This window comes from Suncus etruscus, chromosome 6, assembly GCF_024139225.1.
Source record: "Suncus etruscus isolate mSunEtr1 chromosome 6, mSunEtr1.pri.cur, whole genome shotgun sequence".
NCBI lineage: Eukaryota > Metazoa > Chordata > Mammalia > Eulipotyphla > Soricidae > Suncus > Suncus etruscus.
Window position 1 is genome coordinate 61,446,908 of NC_064853.1, and position 27,337 is coordinate 61,474,244.

Here is a 27,337-nt window from a genome sequence, read left to right on the forward strand (position 1 = left end):
TGTCTATCTATCTATCTATCTATCTATCTATCTATCTATCTATCTATCTATCTATCTATCTATCTATCTATCTATTGAACTATTTATATCTCTCTCTTTCCACAATCCTGAAAACCCTTTGAAAGTCACTTATCTTCAGCTACTGATTTTGTTGGATTAAAATTCCAGAAAGCAGTCAATTCTGGCCTCATTAAAGCTAATGCATAGATCTTGTTACTCTTCAGCAAACATTCTTTATTATACTGCACCAAAACTTTACATCTATTCATACACAAAATAATTTGACGTTTTTAACAATGAAAATATGTTCCTTAAAATATGTTCCTTATTCCTTAAAAAAACGTACGACTAAGAAAACTCTTTAATTCTTTATGTCAAAATTATATAAATCTTTGCAAATCTTATTTCTTGTTCCTTCCTTCCTAGATGTTAGGAGTGAGAAAATATTGCGCCATGATGTTCTCATTCTAAATCTGAATTCTCCACAGAAATATTATTGGATAAACCTACCTAGCAATACTCATTTTTATATATTTCTCCCTCTGAAAAATATTTTTATTTACTGAGGTTTTTAGTTTTTCTCCCAAATAATGTGTATCAAAATTTATCTTCAGAATTTTATTTGTTTCCTTTAAATGTATTAATTATTATTTATGTCTCTATAATCTGAACCTTTTACCAAATCCTCTCTTCTCATTTTCTACTACCTATTTTATCTTCCTGAATATTATTAAGTCTTTAATAAATTTATTTATTGTTTTAGTTCCATGTATATGCTACTTATTTGTACATTGCTGATTTAATTGCCCTGGAATAGGTGATTTACCTGTTAGTAAAAATAACTTTTATAAAGGAATTAATTGTTATTTTACTTTTCCGTCTTTCTCTCTCTTTCTATTCACTGCATTTCTCTCATTACATTGAGAAATCTTCAGGCCAAAATTAATCTGAGTTTGAAAGCTAGCTACTGTGTTCTAGAAGTAGGTTCTTAGGAGAACCACTTAATTATATTCAGTTATGATTTTACCTATTCACTGTAATCAAGGTGTCTTCACATTAATCAATCTATAGAACTATCTAGATAATAATTATAGTTCATCACTCAAATGACAACAAAAAATACAGGATATTGGTAAAATAATCTTTTTTTGGTATTTTTGAAATTCCTGTGTTTCATAGTTAGAAAATCTGTTTGGTCAATTGTAATAATTTATATTTCAAGTAGTTTGATTTCATCAGCTTCTTCAAACTTCCAGTAGGATTCTCATATAAATTTACTCTGGGCTCAAACTTTACATCAAGTTTCTCCAAATATAGCTGCTTTAAGTTGAATTATAAATTCCCTATCCATATATTGAAGTACTTGAATTATAAACATATTTTGGTAAAGCATCTCCAATGGACCAAGTCATTAGGTTAGGTCCAAATATAATGTGACTGAAGTCCTTAAACAATTGGATATATATATATCCAATTGTAAAGAATATTTACAATTGGATATATATATATCCAAATGTAAAGAAAAATAGGGAGAGCAGATGTTTCAAAATCTTTCTAGCTAGAACAAATCTTTTTACATAGCTCTTAAAAGGAATTAATCTTACCAACACTTAATTTTGGACTTCTACCCTGCAAATACATGAGGCAATACATAGCTGTTATTTAAGTCTCATATATGTTGGTGATTTCTCAATGTTGCCTTGACAAATGGATTCAACTTTAATTTTCAATTAAAATTCACTGAGAATTAGGTGTTAATCAAATTTGCTGTCAAAGTGGAAAGTAATTTAAAACTATATTATTGGATGGGTGTTCCTGGAATGCAGACCGTTTATATATTTATTTGATCATTTATTTTTGTTTTTTGGACCACAACTACACCTGGCAGTGATTAGGACTTCCTCCTGACTCTTCTCTCTGGGATCAATCCTGGTGGGCTTCAGTTTAAATCTGGGTTGCAGTGTGTAAGGCAAGTACAATATCCACTGTACTATTACTGGGGCCCTTAAAATAATTTTTGTAGTAAAAGTGAATATATAAAAATATAATGTATTAAGGTGGTTAAATAATTAATTAGTAAGAAAGTTCTTGGCATTGTCAAAAACCTCATTTATATTTCCCTAGAAGTCTCTATGAAAATGACTGGCGTGCTCTTTCATTATTCTGCACCTAAGTAAATTAGGACAGACTCATTAGAATTCTTCACAGCAACCAAAAAAGTAACTGGAAGGATTGATTTGACTTTGGAAATATTTAGAATTAAATAAAGGGGCAGCACTTATAAAATATTCCTTTAAAAATAGGTATGTAGTCTTGGGGGGCCGGAGTGATAGCACAGCAGGTGGGGCATGCCTTTCACTTGGCAGACCTGGGTTCTAACTCCGGCATCTCATAAGCTCCTCTGAGCCTGCCAAGAGTAATTTCTGAGCACAGAGGCAAGAGTAACCCATGAGTGCCACCGGGTGTGACCAAAAACACAAAATAAAACAAACAAAAAATAAGGTTTGTAATCTAACGGAGTTATAATCATTTAGCAGAGATCATGCACATATTAAAGGTGCTGAGGTCTAAGGAAACAAAGAACGAAATACTAAACAACCCTTTCCCAGAGCTCAGACCTTTATATAGACAAGAATGTGAACAAGAATCAAAATGCAGCTTCACCTGTAAGAAACCCCAGGTTTGTCCCCTGAGCACTTCTGGATGAAATCTCCAAACGTAGAATTAAAATCAGTCTCTGAGCTCCACCAGTGTGACCCCCCCCCCAAAACAAAACAAAACAAAACAAAAACACCAGGGTAAGGGTGACCAGAGTAATTCTACAGTGGATAAGGAATTTACTTGCCTTTCACGTCGATGTCTTGGGTTCAATCCCCAGGATCCTATCTGACCTACTGAACACCCCAAGGAATAATTCCTGAGGATAGATTCAGGAATAACATTTGAGCATCACAGAGTGTGGCTCAAAAGAAATAATAAAAGAAAGGAATAGCGGGCCCGAAGAGATAGCACAGCGGCGTTTGCCTTGCAAGCAGCCGATCCAGGACCAAAGGTGGTTGGTTCAAATCCCGGTGTCCCATATGGTCCCCCGTGCCTGCCAGGAGCTATTTCTGAGCAGATAGCCAGGAATAACCCCTGAGCATCGCCGGGTGTGGCCCAAAAACCAAAAAAAAAAAAAAAAAAAAAAAAGGAATAGGAAACAAGACATAAAAATACAATGTAATAAATGCTAAATTTTCATAAAATGTTCCAACCCACAAAACTTCATAATTACTATATTATAGTTTTAATATACTCACTTCACTACAAGAAATTCTTTTAAGGGGCCAGAGCATAGTACACTGAAAGAACTGTATCATACCTTGCATGTTTCCTACCCAGCTTCAATGCCCAGTATCCCATATATCCCCTGAGAATCTCCAGAAGAGATGCCTGAACTCTAGTCAGGAATAAGTCCTGAGTACTCTGGAGTGTTACCCCAAAACTAACAACAACAGAAGTAAAAAAAAAGTTTTTTTGATTTCTTAAAGAAATGATTTGCAGAGCTGGAGAGATAGCTCAGTGGTAAGGCGTTTGCCTTCCACAGGCTGATTTAGGACGGACGGTGGTTCTAATCCCGACATCCCAACTGGTCCCTGAGCCTGCCAGGGGCGATTTCTGAGCAAAGAGCCAGGAGTAACCCCGGAGCGCCGCCAGTGGGTATGACCCCCCCAAAAAAAAGAAAAAAAAAAGAATTGAGTTGCAGAAATGTTAAGTTTATGTAATTTCAGCAAATCAGGACATAAACAGTGAATTTTTTTGAAATTCAGTAAAATTATGAATTAAATTATATGCAAAATATTTCCCCTAAATGAACTACTTTTAACAACAAAAATGTACCTTTAAGCTTTGTTTTCAGTAAAACATACATACAAAAACCATACAATCTCAAATATATTTTGGCTGAACTGGCAATTTTATGAGCTATTATTCAATGCAGTTTTTTTATATTTTAATAAATATTTTTAAATTAGTAATGACAATTTTGACTTAACTGACAAAGTTGAATTCATTGTTTCAGTTTTCTAAATTTATCTTAGCAAATTGCTACTAAGTGGTTTGAACTAGAAACTCATTCTCATACTCCTTTGTTTTAAATCAAAATGAATATGTTGGCAGGTCCATCTCTTAGACCCTGGAAATTCTTCATTGCCTCTACTTAACTTCTATTAGTCACTAAAACTTCTTCATGCTCTTTTGATTGTAAATATAGCATTTAAATATTTGCTTATATTATCGTCTTGCCATCTCTCTTCCTGTAGTAACTTCCTTTTTACAACAATAGATCATATTGGGCTAGTGCCCTGCTCTGTAGAATGATGTAACAAATTAATTATCAATTACTATTTCAAAATAGGATAACATTGTATCCTAACATTGTAAGGTGCTAGGGATTAAAACTCCAACATTTGATGTGGCAGACACAATTTAACTTACTGAGGCAGATATATTAAATTCACGTTCTTGTTAAACAAAATAAAATGCCAAAGAGGGAGAAATTAGTCATAAGAATGCTTGTGTACAGAGAGCAATAAAATACAATGTTTGAGCAGTAGTTATATTTGTTTTTTAAGATCTATTTATCCTCTTTGAGATATAAGTTTAGAATCAAGGTAAGATGATGGTTACTAGTAGTATTAGTATTTTAAAAATACTAGTCTAAAAGCACTTTAAAATGTTTTTTTAGGAATATTCCAGATATATAATTTTGGAGGATTCTTTGAATTTGGACAACAGCTAAAATAATCAAGAGCCACTGTTAAATCAAAATATAGTTTCCTAATGATGTTGAAATAGTCAGACTTCCTCAAGGTGAAGAGTTTCACACATGATTGTTTTATCACACATGCTTTATGAGACTCTTCTCTACATAAGACATGTCTGGGGAATATTTATGATTATGTGTATTGATAAAAGTGATGAGTTAATATATGGAATTTTCATCTTTATAGCACTTACAAAACACTTAGCATTTTTATTTTAACACTAAATTGTGTGGTTCTGTAGTCTGAGCAATTTTATCACTTATCTTAAAGATTAAAAAAAAAACACAAGTCATTCAAAAAGTAAATGTTCAGCAAAGTGTTGAGAGGATTTGCTTTACATCTACTTTGTGTGATTTGTACCGAATAGAAAAATGATTTCATTTAAATAGCACAAATTAAGATCTACCTAGAAACAAAAAAATTGGAACATATACAAAATAATAGATATGCTCCCTGTGATTAAGTGGTTACCACTCTATTACCACCCGTTATAAAGTAATGAACAGAAGGTACTAAAAGAGTAGTGTGCTTTAAGCCCTAAAAAGTCCATAATAAAAAAAAGTGGGGAGAAGAGAGAAATTACCAGAATCTAGAATTATAAATAAAGTTTAAATTTAGTAGAACTTAGATAAGAGTTTAAAAGAAAAAAACTAAATAAAATATGCTAGGGGGAATTATTGAAAATACCCAAGTAGGATAGTGGAATGCTTAAGTGAAATTATTTGAGAGGTGTTGGTAATCAACTGCCTTTAACTATTCTGTGTAATTTGTCTAAATTTCTTTTCCCCACCATTTTTACTGGATAACTTAATTGATTCTGAAAACCAATTTGGGATTTTAACAAGATTTTCTGATATACCAAGATCCAGTAGGCTCTTCCTTTCTCCCTGCTAGGCAAGGTCCATTTTGTACCTTCTGTTATGTATTCAGGGCATTAATCTTGTTTGTTTTCTCCACAGAAATGTAGAATACTTGAAATTGGGAGTTATATATATTTCTCTTTATGACATTAATATATGAATGTATCTGAAAAATATTAGCTGTTCAAAGGTGTGTGGTTTTTAATCTGAATGAATAGTGATGATGTTTCTGGATGAGTTAAAGAGAGAAAGTTTGAAGTTTTCTTTAAAATCCTCAACAACTTAGGCTCTAAGTAATGATAATTTCAGCAAACAGTAAAGTAGTAGAGATAAATAAAATTACTGGAGTGCTTTATAACTATATGAGTCAACAAAGATTATTGCTTAGACGTTCTCAATTTTTATTACTAAGAAAAGTAAAATGAAAAGTAAATGCATGTGTTTATTTTTATTGGGAGAGGCTTAAAGTTGTTAAAAATTTTTTTTTTATTTTTGTGTCACACCCGGTGGCATTGGGGGTTACTCCTGGCTCTGCACTCAGAAGTTGCCACTAGTTGACTTGTGGGGACCATATGGGATGCCAGGATTCAAACAGCCACCTATCCTGGATTGGCTGTGTGCAAGGCAAATGCCCTACTGCTATACTATCTCTCTTGCCCTTATCAGAATTTTTAAAAAGATTTTGTTTCTTAAATTTTTAGTATAAATCTGTTATAATTATGGTGATCATATATAACAAATAGGGATGGTCTTTCTGAGAGGTATCATTTTTTACATGTATAACATCTTTTTGTAAGATAAACTATTTTACATTAACCTATCTGTTATCTTTTACTAAATGTTAAAACCAGGATGAAAAATTAGACATAATATTGAATACCAAGAACTTTGCCTAATTTTTACTACATAATTTTAATCTACTACATTTTCATGTATTGTTAACTAGAATAATAACAATACATACTTCTAAGGATTATGAAGGATCATATTAAATCACGCATATAACATTTTTTAAAATTTTGTTTTTTTGACCATACCTGATGATGCACATGGGTTGATTATTCCTGGCTTTACATTCAGGGGTCACTAGTGGCAGTGCGTGAGAAACCAGATAAAATGCCAGGGATTGAATTTAGGCTATCAATATGCAAGCCAAGCACTTTTCTCTCTGCTTTCTAACTTTTTTAATGTTCAGTATAAATTCAGTCTTGTACCTCTTAATTATAACCAGGACCAGCTCTTATTGAATGGGGCCTGAAGCAAGGGTGTCAGGAAGATTAAGAAAACAACACAAACCATTTTGATTTTACCTTTGTACATGATGTTTTTTGTGGCACACCTGGATGCAAGTGCCCGGTATCAAACCTGATACCTCTGGAGGCAAAGCAAGTACTTTAGCCACTGAGTATACTATTGCTTCAAATCAGCAAAGACTTTGGAAGTGGGTGGGGCACACCTGGCTTGGTATTCTTCAGAGCTTACTCTTGGATCCGTGCTCAAGAATAAACTGGTGCAGTGCTCAGATTCCTACAGTGTTGGTGATTGAACTCAAGTCCTCCACCAGGTGTGACAGGGAAATGATAAGCCCACTGTACTATCTCTGCGAATCTAACAGAATCATTTATAATTGATTCTGTGAAGCTAACAGAATATTTTACTCTCAAATACAAACAGGTAGTATCTCAAACTTTCTTGTATTAAATGTGAGTCATGGCTGTAGGGAAAACAAAGGCAAATACTAATTCACAGAATGACCTGCAGACCAGGAGAGGACCCTTTTTAAAACAGAAATTTCAGTTGTTTCTTTTCATTACTTATAGTTTTTACTTGCAGATGAGCAATTTAAACAAAATGATTGTATCTCAGAGTAAATTGATATGTTTTAAGAAACTGTTTTCACATGGGTTATAAAATACATTTCATTACTATTTACTTGTTACTTGTCTAGCCTCTTGTTACTCATTTTTTTTATCTTTAATTGATAAATTGATAAAATTTGAGCAAAGATTCTCTGTTAAGGAAAAAAATGAACCATATTTTGGATACATAGTAAAATCCACAAATTAGGAAGAAGCATGTAATTAGCATAGCATATATTAATCAATATTAAAACTTTGAATTACCTTTGGTTAGAAAATAGGAACTTGCTCATTATTTTCGCCTCTAGTCTTGAATTTGAACCATAACTCTGGCTTCTCATTTGATGTTACATCTGAAAATCAACCTCCTTAACATAACACTTTAGTAATATGTTAATATGAATAATAATGTTAACTACCTAGAACTTTTGTCAAGATTAGAAAGTAGAATCTATATTAAATTCCCAACACATGGAAGTACTACTTCACACCTGAATATTTATGGCTCCAATAATTATGGATAATTATGCATAATTAGAAATTGGCTGTAGATTACTTTTTTAAATGCTTGAACGGATCTCTATTGCTGTAGTTTTATTGCTCTATATTATGAAGAAGACTGTTATTTAAATGCTGACAGAAATGGTAGAAGTTGTAATATAACTTGTCGTATTTTTATCAGCATCCTGAAATCGTTTTGGCCATTACACTAATAATAGCCAATTTTAGATAGGTTAGAACATTCATTTCCAACCATTTAGAAGTACTTACTCTATTTATTATGAAAAGGAAATAAAAACAAAACAATGGCAAAACACCCACTCAAAATCATATTATCTTTCTTAGAAGTGAAAAAAATTAAATCCATTCACATAAAACAAGCTGTTTTCAATTTTACATGCTTGTTATGATTATTCCCAATTAGCTCTGAATGAGTTAACATCTTTTAAAAGTATCTACTCTTTTACTAAGAAATAATGTGTTCCCCATACATTTCTGCTACAGCATGTTCATTGTTTTGGAAGAATATAGTTAAAGAAGTGTGCTCAGTATTTGACAATTAAAGCAAGGATCTAATTAAACTGATTGCTTACACTCAATTCTGGCTTCAGATGCAGATCTACTTGTTAGTTAAGGAAGAATCTGGAGATTGATTGGGTTTTGTCAACTTCTTACCTGGAGAGCACCAGAGTAAACAGTACTCAAGACACAGACAATTCTCAAATTAAATGAATCAGATTTAATGGCATTGTAGTTGCTCACTTCCTATATGCAGGAAATATATATTGCTCCCTATATTAGGATTTTAAAAGTGTCTTCATTTATAAGTAAAGTTTCCAACTTGATTTAAAATGCAAATCAATTATTTATGCATCCATGAAGTCAATTGTTAATTCTGTTGTTTGTTTTTGTTTATTAATGAGAAACTGTGGCTCGGTGATGTTGTTTACTTGGATGCATAGAAAGATCAGTATTTGTGAACATTTTTGAGAATTTCTATTTAAGCCTAATTTGGAGCTCCAAGTTATGGCCCCACGTTGAAAGTACAATACATTTTTCCTACAAAATTTCTACTTCTAACCATTTAAAATAATTTAATTCTTTTTCAGATTTTTAGTCTTTTAGTAGCACATATCTGGAAGATATTAGTTGTATATTAACTGACGAAAGCCAGTCACATCAACTATAAAGTAAACAGCACAATTCTTCCAAAACTGTCTTCTTCTGTTGCCTTTTCAGGGTATCCTGGATGCATTCCAGGAGCCATCTCTGATGTCATGAAAAAATTAGCATATATAATTACTGGAGGGAATCTTTTATTTCTAGGGAAGGAGCCAAGAAACTGAAAACTTAGAATTATTACCTATTTTGTTGGATAATTGCTGTTTCAAAAACCAGTATTCTTACCTTCTCTACCACCATTCACCTTGAAGTAAGTTATTCAGCAGAATTCAGCAGAGATGGAGAAAAAAAATGTGAGGTAGATAAATAAGGATAATGAAAACAAAAGATTTCATAATATGCTCTATTTCTAGCCATACTTTATATGAAAAACGTTTTGGTAGCAAATATGCCCTGTGTTTCAAGATTTTATTCTTCATCTTTTCTTTTAAACAGATTTAAAATAGAACAAAAACTAGACTTCAAAGACGCTTTGTATTCTTTGAACATAACTGAGATATTTAGTGGTGGCTGTGACCTTTCTGGAATAACAGGTAATATAAATAATTGCTCTATTTTATATTAAATTTTTTCTAATTAACTATTAATTGATTTTAAGACTTAAAAAAACATTTCATCTAGTGAAAAAAATGCTATTGTCACAATTAGACATCTATAAGCTAGTACTCCATTTTGCATTTAAGTCACTTTTTTATATTATTAATAATTTTTATTTTGACCAAAGTGGATTAGAAATCATTCACAGTAGTATTTCAGGTACATAGTGACATTGAATCAGAGGCATTCCTACCACCAATGTCCTCCTTCCACCCCTGTTCCCAGCATGCATGTCACTTTTAATGAAAGTTTGAAACCATTTTAAAATATTATATAAGCCTTCTAGCCATGCTTTTAATGAAACTATGCAGGTAAAATTTCATGTGGGTTTTTAATTTGGCCTTTTTGGTTTTACTTATCTGAATAATAGGAATTACAACTTAGAAGAGGTAATAAAATTCTAATAAATTGACTTTCTAATTTTCATTCAGTAATTTTAAAGCCCACATAATAGGTATTCACAAGTTCTGGATGATGAAGATGATCTAGAAATTGCAGTGTTACAGCTTGTGGATTGTTTGAGCTTGTGATCACAATCTGAGGTGATGGAGCCCTGATGCTAATTTGCACCTGAAAAATTGTATTTGATAAAGATATTCATTACACCACAACACTCAAGATTATGTTTTAATTTTTTCTTGACAGTTTTCCAATAGTTCACAAATAACTGAAGAGAAAAATTGAAGAGATATATTTTGTCCCATTCTTGCTCTGTTTAAAATTCATTATTCTATTTTTATAAAAAGAGAGCATAATGACACAAACCTGTCTTTCTAATGGAATTTTGTATGATAAAAGGAAAATATTTTTTTATTTCTACACAAAGATCTGTGCTTTGGAGAAATAATGTATTTATTCACATATCGACTGAGCAAATGAATAGAATAAATGAGCTTCCAGTTTGGAAGAGGTGGGTGGGGTACACAGATGTTCATTATCACCTTCACACATGATTTAGCTACTTGTTTTCACTCTGGCATTTAGAGCTGACTTCATTGACAATTTTATCAGCATCAAGAAAGAAGCAGTCAATAATAAATGCTGCAACAAGATGCTGTCAAAATGTGCCCTGGAAAAGAGCCACTTTATCAAGCTGAAATAAACCAAATCATTTTTCAAGCTCTTCTTCCTCAAACATTAATTTTTTTTCTTACCTGAGTTGCCTCTTTGAGTTGCTTTAACTACTTTGGTTCTCTCTTTTTGCATGCAGGCACTGTATCTGGTAATTAAGAGACTAGTGAGTTTCTTACTGTCCAACTTTTTATTTTTGCTGTAGATATTAAATAAAAAGTACTAGCAATTAGACTTACATGTGTTATGGAATATTTACACAAAAGAAGAGGTTACTACTTTGTAGTAACACAATGTTGAGGGAAATCTTTTCAAAGAACTGCTTTGGAAACTTTAGATATTATTTTTGATTTAAACTAATCACTTCTTGTCACTCATAGTAGAATATTTAAACTGTAATGAAGTTCAGCTTTCATGTAAAGCTATCCATTATTTCATTATTAAATTTGACAAAGCTATACTTGGAATATTCTATAAAAACTAAAACAAATAAATATTAGAAAGTGGTACAAATCAATAAGTTTGTAAAATCTAGATTCCTTAAGATTGTCCATTATCACTCAGATCCTATCCTGAGAAAAGGACCATTCTGAGGTGAGAATGCATATTGCTCAGTTTGGATCATTAGTCAATTAGATGAATTAAATTCAGTTTTACTAAATCCAAACTGATTTTGTATCTTGATCTAGGTCTCTTGGATTTTCATTTTTCTGTTCTATGTGTGAATTTTCTGTTACTCCAAGCACTAATGGGGAAAATTCTTTTTCAAACTTTGAAAGATCATTCTCCATTTAAGTCAACTTATTCTAATGACAGAAATAATTTTTCAGTCATAAGTTTACATTAAATGTTTCATATACATTAACTTATTTGACAAATATCCCATGTAGCAGATGGTTTACTACAGATGAATAAAATGGGCTAAGTTTCTCTGATAATCCAGTTTAAATCTATTGCAGAAATTGGATAATTAAGTAATGAATGAAAGTAGTTAATTCATTAAATTTTGAGTTGATTGGTACTGTGAATTATCTTAAAGTTATTAGAATAAAGAGTGGTTAGATCATAAAGGATCAAAATTAGACCACTTCTTGGTGGGAGAAGACTCTTTTTAGAAAGTGGCTTTTGGCTGAGTTCTAAATAACAAGATTATTATTTAGATAAATTGGGAATTTGTATGCAAAAGCTCCAGGACAAATAAGACAAGGCCTAAAGTATATGTGTGTGTGTGTGTGTGTGTGTGTGTGTGTGTGTGTGTGTGTGTGCGTGTAAGAACGCTCATTTGGGTCACTCCTCTTTGTTGTGCTTAGAGCTTACTTCTGACTTTGTGGTCAGTGATCACTCCTGGCAGACACCCAGGACCACATGTAGTACAGGTGGTAGAACACAGGTTGGTCCTGATACAAGAGCTCTGTAACCTATATTATTGCTCTGGCCCCTTCATATTTACTTTAGAGTTGGAGCTACTGGAGAAGGAAAAAGTGTAGGAGGTGTGAATAAGAAGTAAGAAGGGCCATAGGAAGAATAATCGCAAATAATTTGTAATTTACTTTTAGTGGGCTGTCAAATAATTTTTTTGCAAAACTTCCTTTGTTGACTTCTCTCCATGTTGCTTAAAGAGATTTTTTTTTTCTGAACACTGTCAAAGTAGGTTCCCTTTTACAAAAATATTTCTTCAAGAATGTTTCTAAAGAATGATTTGTGTGACATTTTCTTGCATCATACAACATTTCTCATGAGAAACAAAGCTTCTTTGTGTTCATTTTCATTCAGGTTTTAATGCCATCTTCCTTCCTCTCTATTCTTTCACATAAATCAATGGCCATGCTTCTGTTGTCTGATTGAGGAACTGTCCACTCTACTTGCCCTTGACATAGTAGAGATAGTTCATGACTTCTGAACTCAAGGTTTCACTTCTCCCTTCTGTAAGAGATAGCCTCCCAGGTGACTCTATCATAAAAGCTTCATATATATCAGTTTTCTCAAGAGGAGATAGATGATTCAGGAACAGGATATCTCTCTCGGCATAGATCGAGACTAGAACAAAATGCTGTAAAATTCTATCTTACACTGAAAAATAGGACTGGTTTTAAAGCAAACCTGAAGTGATTCTGTACTGCATGACACAAAGCTCTTCAGAATTTCACAGTCTCTGCAGTCATGAAGGAAAGCAAATTTTGGTTTAAAAGTCAGATCAAAACTGAGACAAAATTTAAAAGGCCAGTTGGTTTTGAGGTTGAACATACTGCAATGGATTGAATCACTTCTTTAAAGCTCTTTCATCTGTTCTGTAGACCATGGCTAAAGGGTGACAGACTCATTCAAATATATCACTTAGCAGGACACCTGATCTAAGTATTCCCTTCTATCTCTCCATTTTGTATCTGGGCTAAACTTTAAACATAAATCACCTTTATCCCTAGCAAATCAACTACATTGGAGAAGTTTATTTCTCTTCTATGTATGTAAAAATATAATTAGGCTCAGCTCTAATTGGTAGTAAAATGTCTTGATTTTAAGTCCTAAATATCTCTTTTATATATCCAACAGATTCATCTGAGGTTTATGTCTCCCAAGTAATGCAAAAAAATTTCTTTGAATTAAATGAAGAAGGCAGTGAAGCTGCAACTTCAACTGGTAGGTAGATAAATGATTTCATAATAAGTTAGAAGGACATTTATATTTGAATACTGTTTTTCTTAAACCAATATTCTTATCTTCTTTTCTACTCTGTTTTCTATTATAGGAAGAAAAATTGATTGTATAATTTATTTATGCATCTCTGAGCTACAGCATAATGCAAAAAAAGGGGGAACAATTTTATTAGAAGTTGGGGTTAACCTCAACAATTGATATTTGCTTATTTGCTAATTAAATTACCTGACAATTAGCAGACAAGAACTATGTAGAGGCTTTATTTTTAAGCAAAATATCACCACAGTTCAGAAATACAACTCAGAAATAATTGTATTAATTTTATTCTTCCATTACATGAACTGCATTAGCCCAACTTTACTAATTTGATGCTTGCCATTATCTCCATGGCAGTGGATCACATTTTTTCTGTTCATTAGAATCTCCTGTAGAGCTTCAGAAAATTATGTGCTCACTGCTTACTTCCAAATAATTAAAGTAACATCTCTTTGTGAGACTCAGGCTCTAATATTTTATAGATTTATTTATAAATAATTGCAGTTTGCAGCCAAGATTAATAAAGATAATAGTCCTGTGGCCTATAATCCTTTTTTGACACTGAAAAAAGAAAGAAAGCAGTATTTCTGTACTAGAATACTTGTTAGCTATGTAATGGTTTAGCTTCCAAACTCTACATTAGATGAATTAAAATCTGTATTTCCCAATGTCTCCAGGTTATTTGTGTTTGATAATCATTACTCTATGCTATAGTTCTCTGAAAAAAATTACATTTTGTATAGTCCTGGTTGTAATAACTGAAATAAAGCCTTACATTTAAATATAAAATCAAAATCAACTTCAGTGAATAATCAGTCTGTTTTTCATATTATTGAGATTTTCACCAAGATGTAATATTATGCATTTGTTAGTGTATCTTATTGATCCATTTTCATGCACAATATAAATTTATCAATTAATTTGTAATTCTATTAAGAAGCAATGAATTTTGACACGTAGGTAAAATAATCAGGTTCTCACTGTTTCTTTGTTATGTATTGAAAATCTTTATATTACTGAGCTCAGAGAAATTATATTAAATGAGATGTTATTTCAATTCTTGGAGAAATCAAAAACATATCTTGGAATGAAGCTGTTGGCCCATGCAGAAAAATATCTAGTGCTTTTCTATACAGTATTTTAGACACATTATAGATACATATTATATGACAGATAAATGTCTTGTTCTTTTATTAGATGATTAAATAAATGGGTAAAACATTCTAAAAGACTTTGGCAAACTATATAAATTGCCAGTGAGATTAAATGGAAATCAGATATTCTAACTTCAATTTTAGAACTGTTTCTCCTTTGCCCAGTGTTTCCCATTTTAAGTCTAGACTTCTCTAAGAGTCTGGCTATAATTAAATATTACAAGATGAATAAGCAGTCACTCTGAAGTTCATAGCTCAAAATAGTCATCAAGAGTATTCTGTCTTTTAGGCATATGCTCGGTGTTACTTAGGAATAAGAAATACTCAAGTATTCAGCAAATGAAAATGTAATGATATTAAGCTTTTTTATTTTTCTTCTTGCTTTGGCTTTTGGTTTATATTCATTGATAGTTAGAAAGTATAGTTCTAATTTTATAAATAGGACTGTATCATGCAATTTATATTACTCATGTTGCATTTGATTGTAAGTTGATCAAAATATACTAGTTAGAAGAGGATTATTTTGAGCTGAAGGTAATAGAAAATAACAGATTGAAAAAGGCTTTCTACCTACTCCTTATCTGCCAAAATGAGTTTGGATATGTCTTTTGTGAAGATATCTCCTCTTTTCTCTCCTATACTTGTAAAACAATCCTAGGTGTGAAGATGAAGGTGGACACTAAGATGATTCTACATAAATAGACTTTCTAAATAGTCCTGACCAGATTTTTTACCCTATATGTTTACACACCTAACACCTCATTTTATTTATTTAAACTTTTTTTAAAATCATCTCCTTACAATTGACCGAAGTTTGTTAAGATAGCATTTAAGCTCTCAGATTAAATGGATTAATGGTTTATTTTTCTTTTCTTTTCTTTTCTTTTCTATTCTTTTCTTCTTTCTTTCTTTCTTTCTTTCTTTCTTTCTTTCTTTCTTTCTTTCTTTTCTTTCTTTCTTTCTTTCTTCTTCTTTCTTTCTTTCTTCTTTCTCTTCTTCTTCTTTCTTTTCTTTTTTCTTTCTTTCTTTCTTTCTTTCTTTCTTTCTTTTCTTTCTTTTCTTTCTTTCTTTCTTTCTTTCTTATCTTTCTTTCTTTCTTTCTTTCTTTCTTCTTTCTTTCTTCTTTCTTTCTTTCTTTCTTCTTCTTTCCTTTCTTTCTTATTTTCTTTTCTTTCTTTGTCTCTTTCTTTCTCTCTTCCTTCCTTCCTTCCTTCTTTCTCTTCCTTCCTTCCTTTTCCTCCTTCCTTCCTTCCTTCCTTCCTTCCTTCCGTCCTTCCTTCCTTCCTTCCTTCCTTCCTTCCTTCCTTCCGTTCCTTCCTTCCATTCCTTCCTTCCCTTCCTTCCTTCCCTTCCTTCCTTCCTTTCCTTCCTTATTTTTCTTTTCCCACCCCAGGGTGGCACTCAGGATTGCTCTTTCTTTGGTTTTTATTTTTTTGTTGTTGTTGTTGTTGTTTTGTTTTTGGGCCACAGCTGGTGGCACTCAGGTGTTATGATTGGCTCTGTGCTCAGAAATGGCTCCCAGCAGGCTTGGGGGACCATATGGGATGTCAGGAATCAAACTCAGATCTGTCCTGGATAGGCCGTGTAGAAGGCAAATATGCTACCTGTGTCCTACTTGCTTGGCCTTCTAATGGTATCTTTTGGTATTCATTTATTTATTGTTAAGTTTCTATGTGCATTTTTTGTCAGTATAATTTTCACTTTGTGTGCATGATATAAGAGCCTAATGCAAAGGGTTTTCTCTCTTCTAGAATTATTTTTAAAATCGTAATAATGTATCTTGTACTTTTAAAAATTACTTTTCTATAGGTATATTTTATTGTCAAACACATGACATTATTGCTAAAGATTGATGTTTATGTATGAACATTTGCCCTAGTAAGGAAATAAGTTCCTATTATTTGGAATAGCCATGTTAAATATTGACAAATGCCACAAAAGAGCAAGAGGATAGAAATTATTATAGTAAATTGTTACTAAGGTACAGAAAATTTCAACATAAATACATACTTATTCAACGTCCAAATTCTTAACAGGTCTGCTTTTATCAAAGTAATTTTGGGAAAGTAAGTTAAAAATGTTAATTCAGGGCCACAGAGATCACAGCATCTAAGTTGCTTGCTTCATATGTGGCTAATTCAGGTTAAATCTCAGGCATCACATTAAATCTCCAAAGTTTCATAAGAAGTTATCCCTGCACACAGAACCATAAGAAGATATGGACATTACTTGCACGACTCAAAATCTAGCCAAGTAAACTCAGATATGATTATCATAAACTGGAAAAATAAAAGTACAAAAAATATCTGGATAGGAATTAAGATTGAGGCATTGTAAGACTCAATCATATATTATAAATAAAAACTGAGCAGAAAAATACTATTTAAAATAGAAAGTTTTCAGATGCTTCTACTAAATTGTATCTTGTATATGACTTCTTTATTGAGCTTAATTGTGATGTTAATAATTTCATAAATAATCTAGTATTTTTTCTTCTCATTTAAAAATGTCTTTTGAAACCAATGTGAATTACAAGTCTTTCACAGTTGTATTTCAGTCACATAGTGACAGTGAGTTAGGGCCATTCCCACCACAATTATTGACCTCACTCCACCATAGTTCCCAGCATGCAGCTCATATCCATGCTTAGTCCCCTGGACTGCTAGTTTAATGTGTCTATTTTGTGTATAGTTTGTTGTAGTTTGGGTTTCTTGATTGTAATGTTGTTAACTTTCATTTGGATATTTAGATCTGATCATTTTTTATTTCTACTCAATGCTCCTGAGACTGCTTGGCCCCTGCATCCCAATCCCTTTGTTGTTTTCCTTTCTCAATTTGTAGGAGGACATGGATATATGACGTAGAACAAGATGATTCATGTTCTATGATCCTTTAAAAATGATGGAACTCCCTATCTAGAAGCTATAAATCAAATTAAAGACAAAAGAAAAAATGGGGGGGCAGATGTTTTTATTTTTATTGTTGTTGTTGTTCATAGGCACAGTAAACATGGGGGAAATTAGAAAGGAAATTCCCTTGGCCTAAGATACAGGGTGATTCTTCCCTTGAAAGATACTGTCATAAGACCAAATAAAGGCTCCAGGTATGTTAGATGTTGAACCCCAAGGTCTTTATGGTCCCAGAAAAAGTTCTGCTTGGTCACTCTTGTCAAATCAGTCTTCTAAATGAGCGATCTTGGTTTTTGCACAGGTCCTAGGTCGAAACTTAGGATAAAGTCTTTCTTTATAGTCTCTGGAAAAGTTCTGCTCAGTGGTGGATGTTGTAGTCAGTCTTATGTAATTAGAGATCTTGTATTTTCACAGATTCTAGGATGGAGTGTCTTCTGATTTCATCTCACTCTGAGTTGGTGAGATAGGGCAGGTTGCCCACCCTGGAGTAAGTTGGTGCCAGAGTGGTATTAGGGCCTCCTTGAGGAGGCATTTGATTCCTAGTTCTGGTGCAGGGAGTTGTGCCAGTTCTAAGGTTGAGAACCAGAGTTTGGGGTTGGACAGTCAATATTTGTTCAGAGTGGTAGGTGCCCCAGCATTATAAAATTTATGGGTCCTTATTCTTATTAGATAAGAACTTCTTTCTATACATAACATTTCCCCATTTTAGTGTGCCTATGCAAAAAAGAACAATGCCATATTATATATTGTTGCATCTGTAGATAAAAATAACATGCTATACAGTCTCTGTGCCTTAGGTCTTCTAGCAAGCAAGACTTCTATTAGAATAGAACTAGAACAAGAACCCCCCCCCCAAAGAAACAAACAAAAAAACCACAAAGGAATGAAGAGGGTACCTCTACACATGGAACAATAACTAAGAGATAACACTTAAAGAAATGCGTCTACAGAAACATACAAAGAAAATATAGACATCCTCATTGAGTCTTTTGAGATAGTCTCAGAAGAGAATAATATCCAGGGCACATTTTCCTTCCACACTGTGGTTTTGTGGAGTCTGAGAAATGCTTTACAGCAGTCAGGGATCAGGTAGTGTTCCTGAGCTGGCGGTCCCTCTGGAGCTGGAGCTGGTAGCAAGCTGCAGTCCACATTGAGGGGAGGAGGGAGGAAAAAGGGCCACATAGACTGAATCACCAGGAGTGATAGCTGCAGCTTCTTGCTGGGGCCAGAGATGTGGGGCTGGGAACAGTGCCCTTTCACTTTGGGTGCTGGGTGGGAGCTTGCTGGGGCAGGGGGAAGTTCCCAGTTCCCGAGGAGTAAAAAGAGATGGTGGTAAAGAGGATTAATAGGAAGAGGTAACAGATCAGGGTTGAGTGGTTAGAGGATGGAAGGGATTTTGTAAGATCGTGAACAGGGTCGGGGGGGGGAGGGGGACTATATACAATATAGGCAGAGATTGTATACAATACAGATTAACAAGCATAGAGGATTCCACCACCTACCCACTCCCACCCACTTATTGACAAACATTGGAGATCTATTTGTAGGCTGCAATTGGAGGCCTGCCCCTTATGGGATGGGTCATAATGCTTAAAAACAAAATGGGGCAACACATTAGGGGAGAAAGGTATTCCAATTTCTAGGCAATTTAGCAATGGTGTGGGTAAACTTTGCTAAATAAAGCTTCAGGTCTGATTTCAAGGTCTTTAATTCATTTTGAGTTTATTTTTGTGTAAGATGTGAGGAATAGATCAATCTCTAATTTCTTATAGGTGGTTATCCAGTTGTTACCACACTATTTGTTGAAGAGACTCTCTTTGTTCCATTTCAAATACTTGGCTCCTTTGTAAAATATTAGTTGCCCGTATATTTGGGGGGTATGTCACTAGATATGCTATTGTGACCCATTGGTCTGAGACTGTTTTTGTTCCAATATCATGCTATTTTGTTCAATATAGCTTTGTAGTAAAGCATCAAATTAGGTAAAGAGATGCCACCCATTTTCTTGTTTTTCAATATGTATTTGGCTAACATAGATTTTTTTGTGGTTCTACAAAAATTTTGTAATTGATCTAAGTCCTTAAAAATTATTACTGAATTTGAATAGAGATTGCAATGAAGCTATATAGTAGTTTAGGTAAGATGGTCATTTTGATAATATTGATTCTTCCTACCCCATTCTCGTTGGTTTTTAAAATTTACTCCAAATTTCTTTCCATTTAAGTAATGGGTATTTATGCATATATTAAGTTCTCAAGTAAAATGACATTTTCAGTATACACAAATTAATTTATATGTACTTCTTACTGATAATGGAGCATGAAGATATAAATAATGTTTTCTCTATTTCATAGGTGTGAACATCCCTGTTATCATGAGCTTGGCTCGAAACCAATTTATTGCAAATCATCCATTTCTGTTTATTGTAAAGAATAATAAAACAGGTATCTTTAAAATAATTTTCTGAACTCATATTTTAATATATTTTTGTTTGTGGTCCGCATACTGTGGTGCTATGGGGTTACACCTGACTCTGTGCTCAAGAATCACTCCTAGTGGGCTCAGAGATCATTATTAGTGGGGATCATTTGATATGTCAAGGAATGAACCCAGATCAGCCACAAGTGGAGCAAATATCTTACCAAATGTATTATCCCTCCAGCCCCAGGAGCCCACTTTGGTTGAACATATAACTTTTAGAAGATTAATTGATGTTAGTTATTACTATTTAATAAAATGGTGAATCAGAAAGAGCTTAATTATACTGAATTGCCTTCAATTATCACTGTTGATTGTACTCAATATTATGTAACATTATCATTTTATATCATATTATTATACTATAACTCATATATCTTGTTTATTGTAATAAAATTGATACTTTTTTATCTAATTAATAAGATCAAGAAAAAATCTAGTTGCTATTTACTATTTTTTCTTCTGGAATTATTTATTTTTTAAAGGCACATATGTTGAGTACATTATTTTAGATATAACAGGATGTAAAATAGAGCAGCGATACTATAGCTTCCCAAAGAGCTATTTATTGTGCACTAAATCTTAACCCATTCCAATGACAGATATTTGACTAATAAAGCTATAAAAGCTCAGAGGGAATTGATGTTGTTTGAATAAAGTCACATAAATTCTTGATAGTATTGAACAATTTCTAATTATAATTTGAAATGGTTGAGTGGTTAAGGGATCTATTAGTCTATAGTCAACTTTTTGAATTTTTGTTGTGGTTGTGGTAATTTTGCTGGTGATGTTGCTAACTATAGAACCAGGACTTTACACAACCCAGGCAGTCGTTCTAATGCTAAACTACACCACCAGCACCTCAACTCATTTTTATGTCATCACAATGGGAGTGTATATTGGTAACTTATATATGTACACATGTCAAGCATAATTTCACTCATAGAATTGGTGTCAAACAAAACTCAAAATCTTGAGCTTGGAAAATTGGTGAAAGATATATAGTTAGATAGATATTAAAAGATATATAGCTAGATAGATATTAAAGGGTCAAGGTAATAGTAGATTGGATTGGATTGACATTTAACTCAGTGTCACCACCTGAAAATATTTATCTAGGTAGTTATTTATGCGTTAATAGAAAATTAGAATGAGAATAAAACTACAGTAAAAAAAACTTTCTTTAATGTTTAATGGATGCCTTGGGCATCATAATGTTTAGTTAAAATTATAAGGTACAATAAATATGAAATTATCTATTCCTGTTTGAATTTAGTCTAGCATTTGTCAGAGAGTCTTGCAATATACTTAAATATTGAGAGTATGAACCTGAATGCTGAATTTGGACTCAAATCTCAATTCAGTTAACTAATAGCTAGGACACATGACTTATGCTTTCTAAGACATGTTTTCTTATATCCAGTTCAAACATAACATTAGTGTTTATCTCAGAATTAAATAGAACTATATGTTAAGACTGTAGAATAAAATAATAAAAAGACACTTTGGATGGAGCTGGATGGTAATGGGAGGATGGGGCTACAAAGACAATAACACCATGACTGAAACAAAGATGTTCATTGTGAATAAACTGACAAATATATGTGAGTGAAAGGAGGAAGGAAATTGGAAAAAAAAACTTCTTTCTCCAGGTTGATATGAATAGAGAACAATATACTTATTTCAGAACTTGAATATGTTAGCTTGAACTAGGGTTACTGAATTATTGGTTCCTTTAGGGACATGAGAGTCTTTTATTCAGACTCCATTAAATGAATTCTGAGTGACCCCTTTAAAAGTTGTGCCTTGAGAATAAAGAGTTGCTTAAAATTTGCTGAGAATATTTTAATATAATTTAATTCTAGTATTAGATGTGTCAGTATCAACTGTTATAACTGTTATTTTGAATATATTATTCAATTTATACATCTTTAACCTTTGAATAACTTTGACTTATTACAAACTTTAATGTGGTTTTGAGAATGGAGAACAGAAGGAAATAAAGTTGCATTGGACTTCAGTGTTCAAAGAAATAACATTTCAAGTAATGATATTTGACTCTTATTTTCCAAGTGATGACTCAGATCATTAAATAGCTGTCTGAAAATCAGCAATATAAATTTAAATTCCAAAGAATCTACTTTTTGTTTGTGATAATACTTAACTATAAAACCTTATTAACAATTTTTAGTTTTATGATCTTTACAGTAATGATAATTTTTAAACTAGGGTTAATCTCTTGAAAGTATTGCATTAAAATAAATGAGCACTCATTTGTCAGGGACTGTAAATTGTCTCCATAAATATGTACAATTTGACTATTATACTAAGATTATACACATTTAATGATTTATTTATTTCTTGTATACAAATAAACTTAAGATATAACATTAAAAGTAACTAATTTGGTGACATAGTAAGCTTTAATATACAAGCAAATTACTTTAATCTTGTAAGAACTATTTAGCCTGAGGGTAAGTGGTTTTCTAACTCATAGAATTATTTTTTTCTGGCACTCCTTAATTTATCTTTTGACCAAACATTTTCTTTGTGCAAATAAATGCATAATATTTTCCAAAAGTTTACTTTTATACTGTAAAATCTTTATCTAAAGAGAAGATAAACTAAGCTAAACTTCTAGGGAAATAAAAATAACTTTTGTTTATTTTTAGACATAAGTCAGTAGGCCAGATTTTAGATATTTCTAAAAGAAATTTGTGAAAGATGCTAAGTGAAATTTTTTCTGAGAAACTAGTGAATCATGAGTTTTAAGTTATCAGTATTCCACACATAATTAAAAAATATTTTGAATGCTTTAAGAACTTAGGTTGAGGGCCCGGAGAGATAGCACAGCGGTGTTTGCCTTGCAAGCAGCCGATTCAGGACCTAAGGTGGTTGGTTCGAATCCTGGTGTCCCATATGGTCCCCCGTGCCTGCCAGGAGCTATTTCTGAGCAGACAGCCAGGAGTAACCCCTGAGCAACGCCGGGTGTGGCCCAAAAACCAAAAAAAAAAAAAAAAAAAAAAAAAAAGAACTTAGGTTGAAAAAAAATAACAGTGTATGAAATCGCTTTAATGTATTTTATTATACTTGGCTTTTTCCATCCTGGGGAAGCCCAAGTTTTCTCTTGAACACACAAAATGACTCCTTCCTTCCCTTTATTTTCTGCATAAACTTGTTTTACTTAAAAAAAAATCTATCATTATGGCCTTTTTTTTTTCCCTTTGTCTTTTCTTTGGTTTTTAACATTATGCAGCTAAAGTTGCTTCCATATGATGAAAACGTATAAACATATTGAACAAATATTAATCTTGCTTTATCTTAGATGTAAGATTATGAAGAAATTAAATAACATTTATTTCTGTAGTTAGCCTGTCTCAAAATTCTTCCTATTATATTAAGAAGAGATTTGATTAATCTGTAGCATTTACCAGTGAGTATGACTTACACGAAAGCTCAACTGAAAACTGATTCTTGAGACTAGAGAGTAAACCTGGTAGGGTGTTTGCCTGGCATATGAATGATCCAGGTTTGATCCCTGGTATGCATAAATACCACCAGGAAGCTTGAGATTTCTCAGCCAAGATCACTAAGCAATCTTGAATATAAATCCTGAGTATGAAGTCTGAGTATAGAGTTAAATCCTGAGCACTGTCAGAAATAGCTCCCAAGCTATCTACCTATACCTATATCAAGATATTATAAAGCTGTTTTCTTTTTGGCAAATGTGTGTACTTTATATAAAACATATGTTTATGTTGAATAATTATATTACAGAAATATATATATACTTATGTATATAAACATATATACATATATATAAAACAGAAGACTATATGGTTTTTCTCACCAAAGAACAAGATTGAAAATATGGGATAATTACTTCCACTTATAATTATTTAAAATTTTAAGTATTAATTTGACTATGGCTTCCATAAAAATTTCTTAAAGATTCTCAAATGATTCTGTTTAAATATGGTATTTTAAATAACTGTGTTATAATTGTCATTGACAACTTTTATTGTAAGTAAGTGTAACATAAATTCCAGGAGTTAGCTCTGTACTTTCACAGGACTAAAACTTATGATATACAATTTTTGTTGTTCTAAACAGTATGTTGAGTTACTGGAAGCAAGTTTTCACTGAATAAAATTTGTAAACTATGAAAAATCCAGTGGGGATCTTTGTTATAATGTGTGTCCTTCTTTCACATTAACAGTAAAGAGTTAGTGATAAAGGCTCAGCTGTTGTTATTTTCTAAAAACACTTAAATAAACTTTAGCTAGCCTTAAAAATATGTCAATTTCTTACTTTAGAAATATGTCCTTTAGAATACCTGATTGTCAGGGGTTTAAGCTAACACTTGACATTAATTCATTTCAAGACATATTTTTATTCTAGTTGAAAAGAAAGTTGAATAGGTATTGACATACCTTTTTAACATCTTTCCTTTTTACTTGCAAGCACAGAATGCAAACATGTATTTACATCTACACTGCACAGTGTCACCTCAGTGAGACTCGGAAAGCACTAGGTTTATGAAAATATTATCTTTAATATTAGGTTTGATTCAGAGCATTAGGTGATCTGACAAGTTGTATTTTTAACCCTAAGGTTTTTATGTTATATGCATTAAAAAAAAACCTGCTAGTGCTTTAAATTTATGCTACTATGCTTACTACTGTTTCCTTGGCTGAGTCTATCTATACTTAAAACACCTCTCTGACACATATTTATGCTTTTCTATATGATAATAGGACTAATGCATTTTTCATGACAAGCTGTTGTGGGTGTTTATTTAATAATTTATCAGAAAATGATTAATAATACAAGCATATATTTAAAACAATGGTGTTTTTCTATTAGGATTACAAATATATCTTATAGAAAATAATACAAATAAGTTTTTAAAGGATTAAAAACTACTGTCTTGTAATATTCATACGGTTTTTAAATATGTTTATATTTTTCTTTTTCTAGAATCAATTTTGTTTATGGGAAGAGTGACAAATCCGGATACCCAAAAAATGAAGGGAAGAGATTTAGATTCTCTGTGAATGAAAAACAGTTTCAAAAACAATCTGATTCCTGAATAAGAGTTAATTGGAAAAAAAGTCTTGTGATAACATTTTGACACTATTAAATTTTTTAATTGTATTAATTTAGACTGTATTAATAAAATTAATACATAAAATTATCCAATGTTTCTCATTTTCTACATGTTTTCATGTAAATGAATCAAAATTATCTTACATAAAATATTGGAATGAAATTTAAGAATAACCTTGTCTTAATTGTCTGAAATATCAAGTTTCTATTTTATATGAAGTTTTTATAACTGCAAAGCCTATATACATTCAGTTTTAATGTATAGCAGAGTTATCCAGATCATGGGATAATAGGGTCAAGTAAGAGTGAGTGTGGTTTGTGCCTCTCAAGACACAACCTAAAAGAATGTTTCAGTATCTAAGACTGTAGATAATGTTTAGCCATTTAATAGTCTTAACTTTTATTTCATTTTAATCATTATCTTTGGAGTCTGGTTCCTTTCCTTTTGATTTATACTTTTGGCTCTAAATAGTTGTAATACCTGGCATATTGTAGGTGAGTCTTCTAATTGGCAGGTCTCAAGAAATTAAAGATCTGAGACAATGAACAATTCAATTTTGGCATGAGATTTGTAGGATTTTCTTGCATTAGATAATAAAGATTTAGAAACCGGGCCCGGAGAGATAGCACAGCGGCATTTGCCTTGCAAGCAGCCGATCCAGGACCAAAGGTGGTTGGTTCGAATCCCGGTGTCCCATATGGTCCCCCGAGCCTGCCAGGAGCTATTTCTGAGCAGACAGCCAGGAGTAACCCCTGAGCACCGCCGGGTGTGGCCCAAAAAACAAACAAACAAACAAACAAACAAAAGATTTAGAAACCTTAAAAAAATACAAATACAGGGCCCGCAGGTGATAGGGCGTTTGCCTTGCACGCGGTAACCTAGGATGGACAGCCTTTTTTGATACCCTGTTGCCCCATATGGCTCCCCAAGCCAGGATTGATATCTGAGCTCATAGCCAGGAATAACCTATGAGCCTCACCAGGTGTGCCCCCACCACCAAAAAGAAACAAACGAAAAGATACAAATGCAACATTTTTATTGGATCTCTGGAAAAGTTTTCTCAAGAGCAACCTCTGATAACTAGCTAAACTAATATTATCTGCTTGCTTCCAAAAACATTTTCTGAATTGTATGATCATCTCTAAATCGGAGGCCTAAAATTTAAGAATTCAAAAGTTAAATCTTCAGGATTTTTGTAAAAAATGTGTTTTGTAACCACCGAAGTTACAAAATAAAACAAATAAAAGAGAGTTGTTTTTTTTATAGTCTTATATTTTTAACTTATCACTTTATTTTCTGAGGTTGTAATGCTTCCATCTATGCATAGATAAGTAGGACAATTCCCATTTTAAATTTTTATTCCAGAATTCTATTTTCCAAACTTGGATTTCTTAACAAAGATAAATACCTGAAATAATATTTTGTCTTTATTTTCTATATTCAACACTTTCTTTGACAACAAAAATATTCAAGATTTTGGTTCATTATTATATTATGTATAATTGACTACATATAATGGACAAATATACATAAGAATATTGTTGCAAATCAGCCCCTGAAGAGGTTGACTGATGGATTGATGGAGGATGAGGTCTTTCCCCTCCAGCTCAGAGCACGCGTCTGCCACCCTGTCCAGCCGGGGGTTCTGAGGTGAAACGGTGGGTAAACAGCTCACAGACAATCAGGCTTCTGGAAATACTAGTTTTATTCGGTGGACAAGACTGAAGTCCAAAGACTCAGCATAAGTTTCAGCCAAAAGCCTCTCGCCTTCCACAGACCCATGTTTTTATCCCCCAGAGTTAGGTACCACTCAATGGTGGGATCAGATACCACCCAATGGTGGAAGCAGAATCAGGTACCACCCTAGGATGGGGGCAGAATGCCAGGTCACACCCTAGGGTAGGGCACAATCACTGGATCAGGGTAGGGTCAGTAACATAATAATCCCATAAAATGTTTACATACACAACAATATATTATATATTTATATCCCCTATATAAATATATATTTCTGATATATATAATTAATTTTATAGGTCTGTAGCTACATTTATTTTCTTGTTGTTGGGTGATGAGGGCTTCGTTTTGAGAAAGTTCTTTTTCTCACCTTTGTCTCCTTC

General features: G+C 32.6%; 1 protein-coding gene across 1 annotated transcript in view; it reads left to right on the plus strand.

Annotated features, from left to right (window-relative positions):
- Positions 1 to 25,164, plus strand: part of SERPINI2 (serpin family I member 2) — a 37,543-nt gene extending 12,379 nt beyond the window's left edge. The window contains exons 5-8 of the mRNA XM_049774467.1: positions 9,643 to 9,740; positions 13,426 to 13,512; positions 19,984 to 20,073; positions 25,088 to 25,164. Of these exons, the coding sequence (XP_049630424.1) occupies positions 9,643 to 9,740; positions 13,426 to 13,512; positions 19,984 to 20,073; positions 25,088 to 25,164 (352 nt within the window). The remainder of the gene's footprint in view (positions 1 to 9,642; positions 9,741 to 13,425; positions 13,513 to 19,983; positions 20,074 to 25,087) is intronic.
- The last annotated feature ends 2,173 nt before the right edge of the window (positions 25,165 to 27,337 follow it).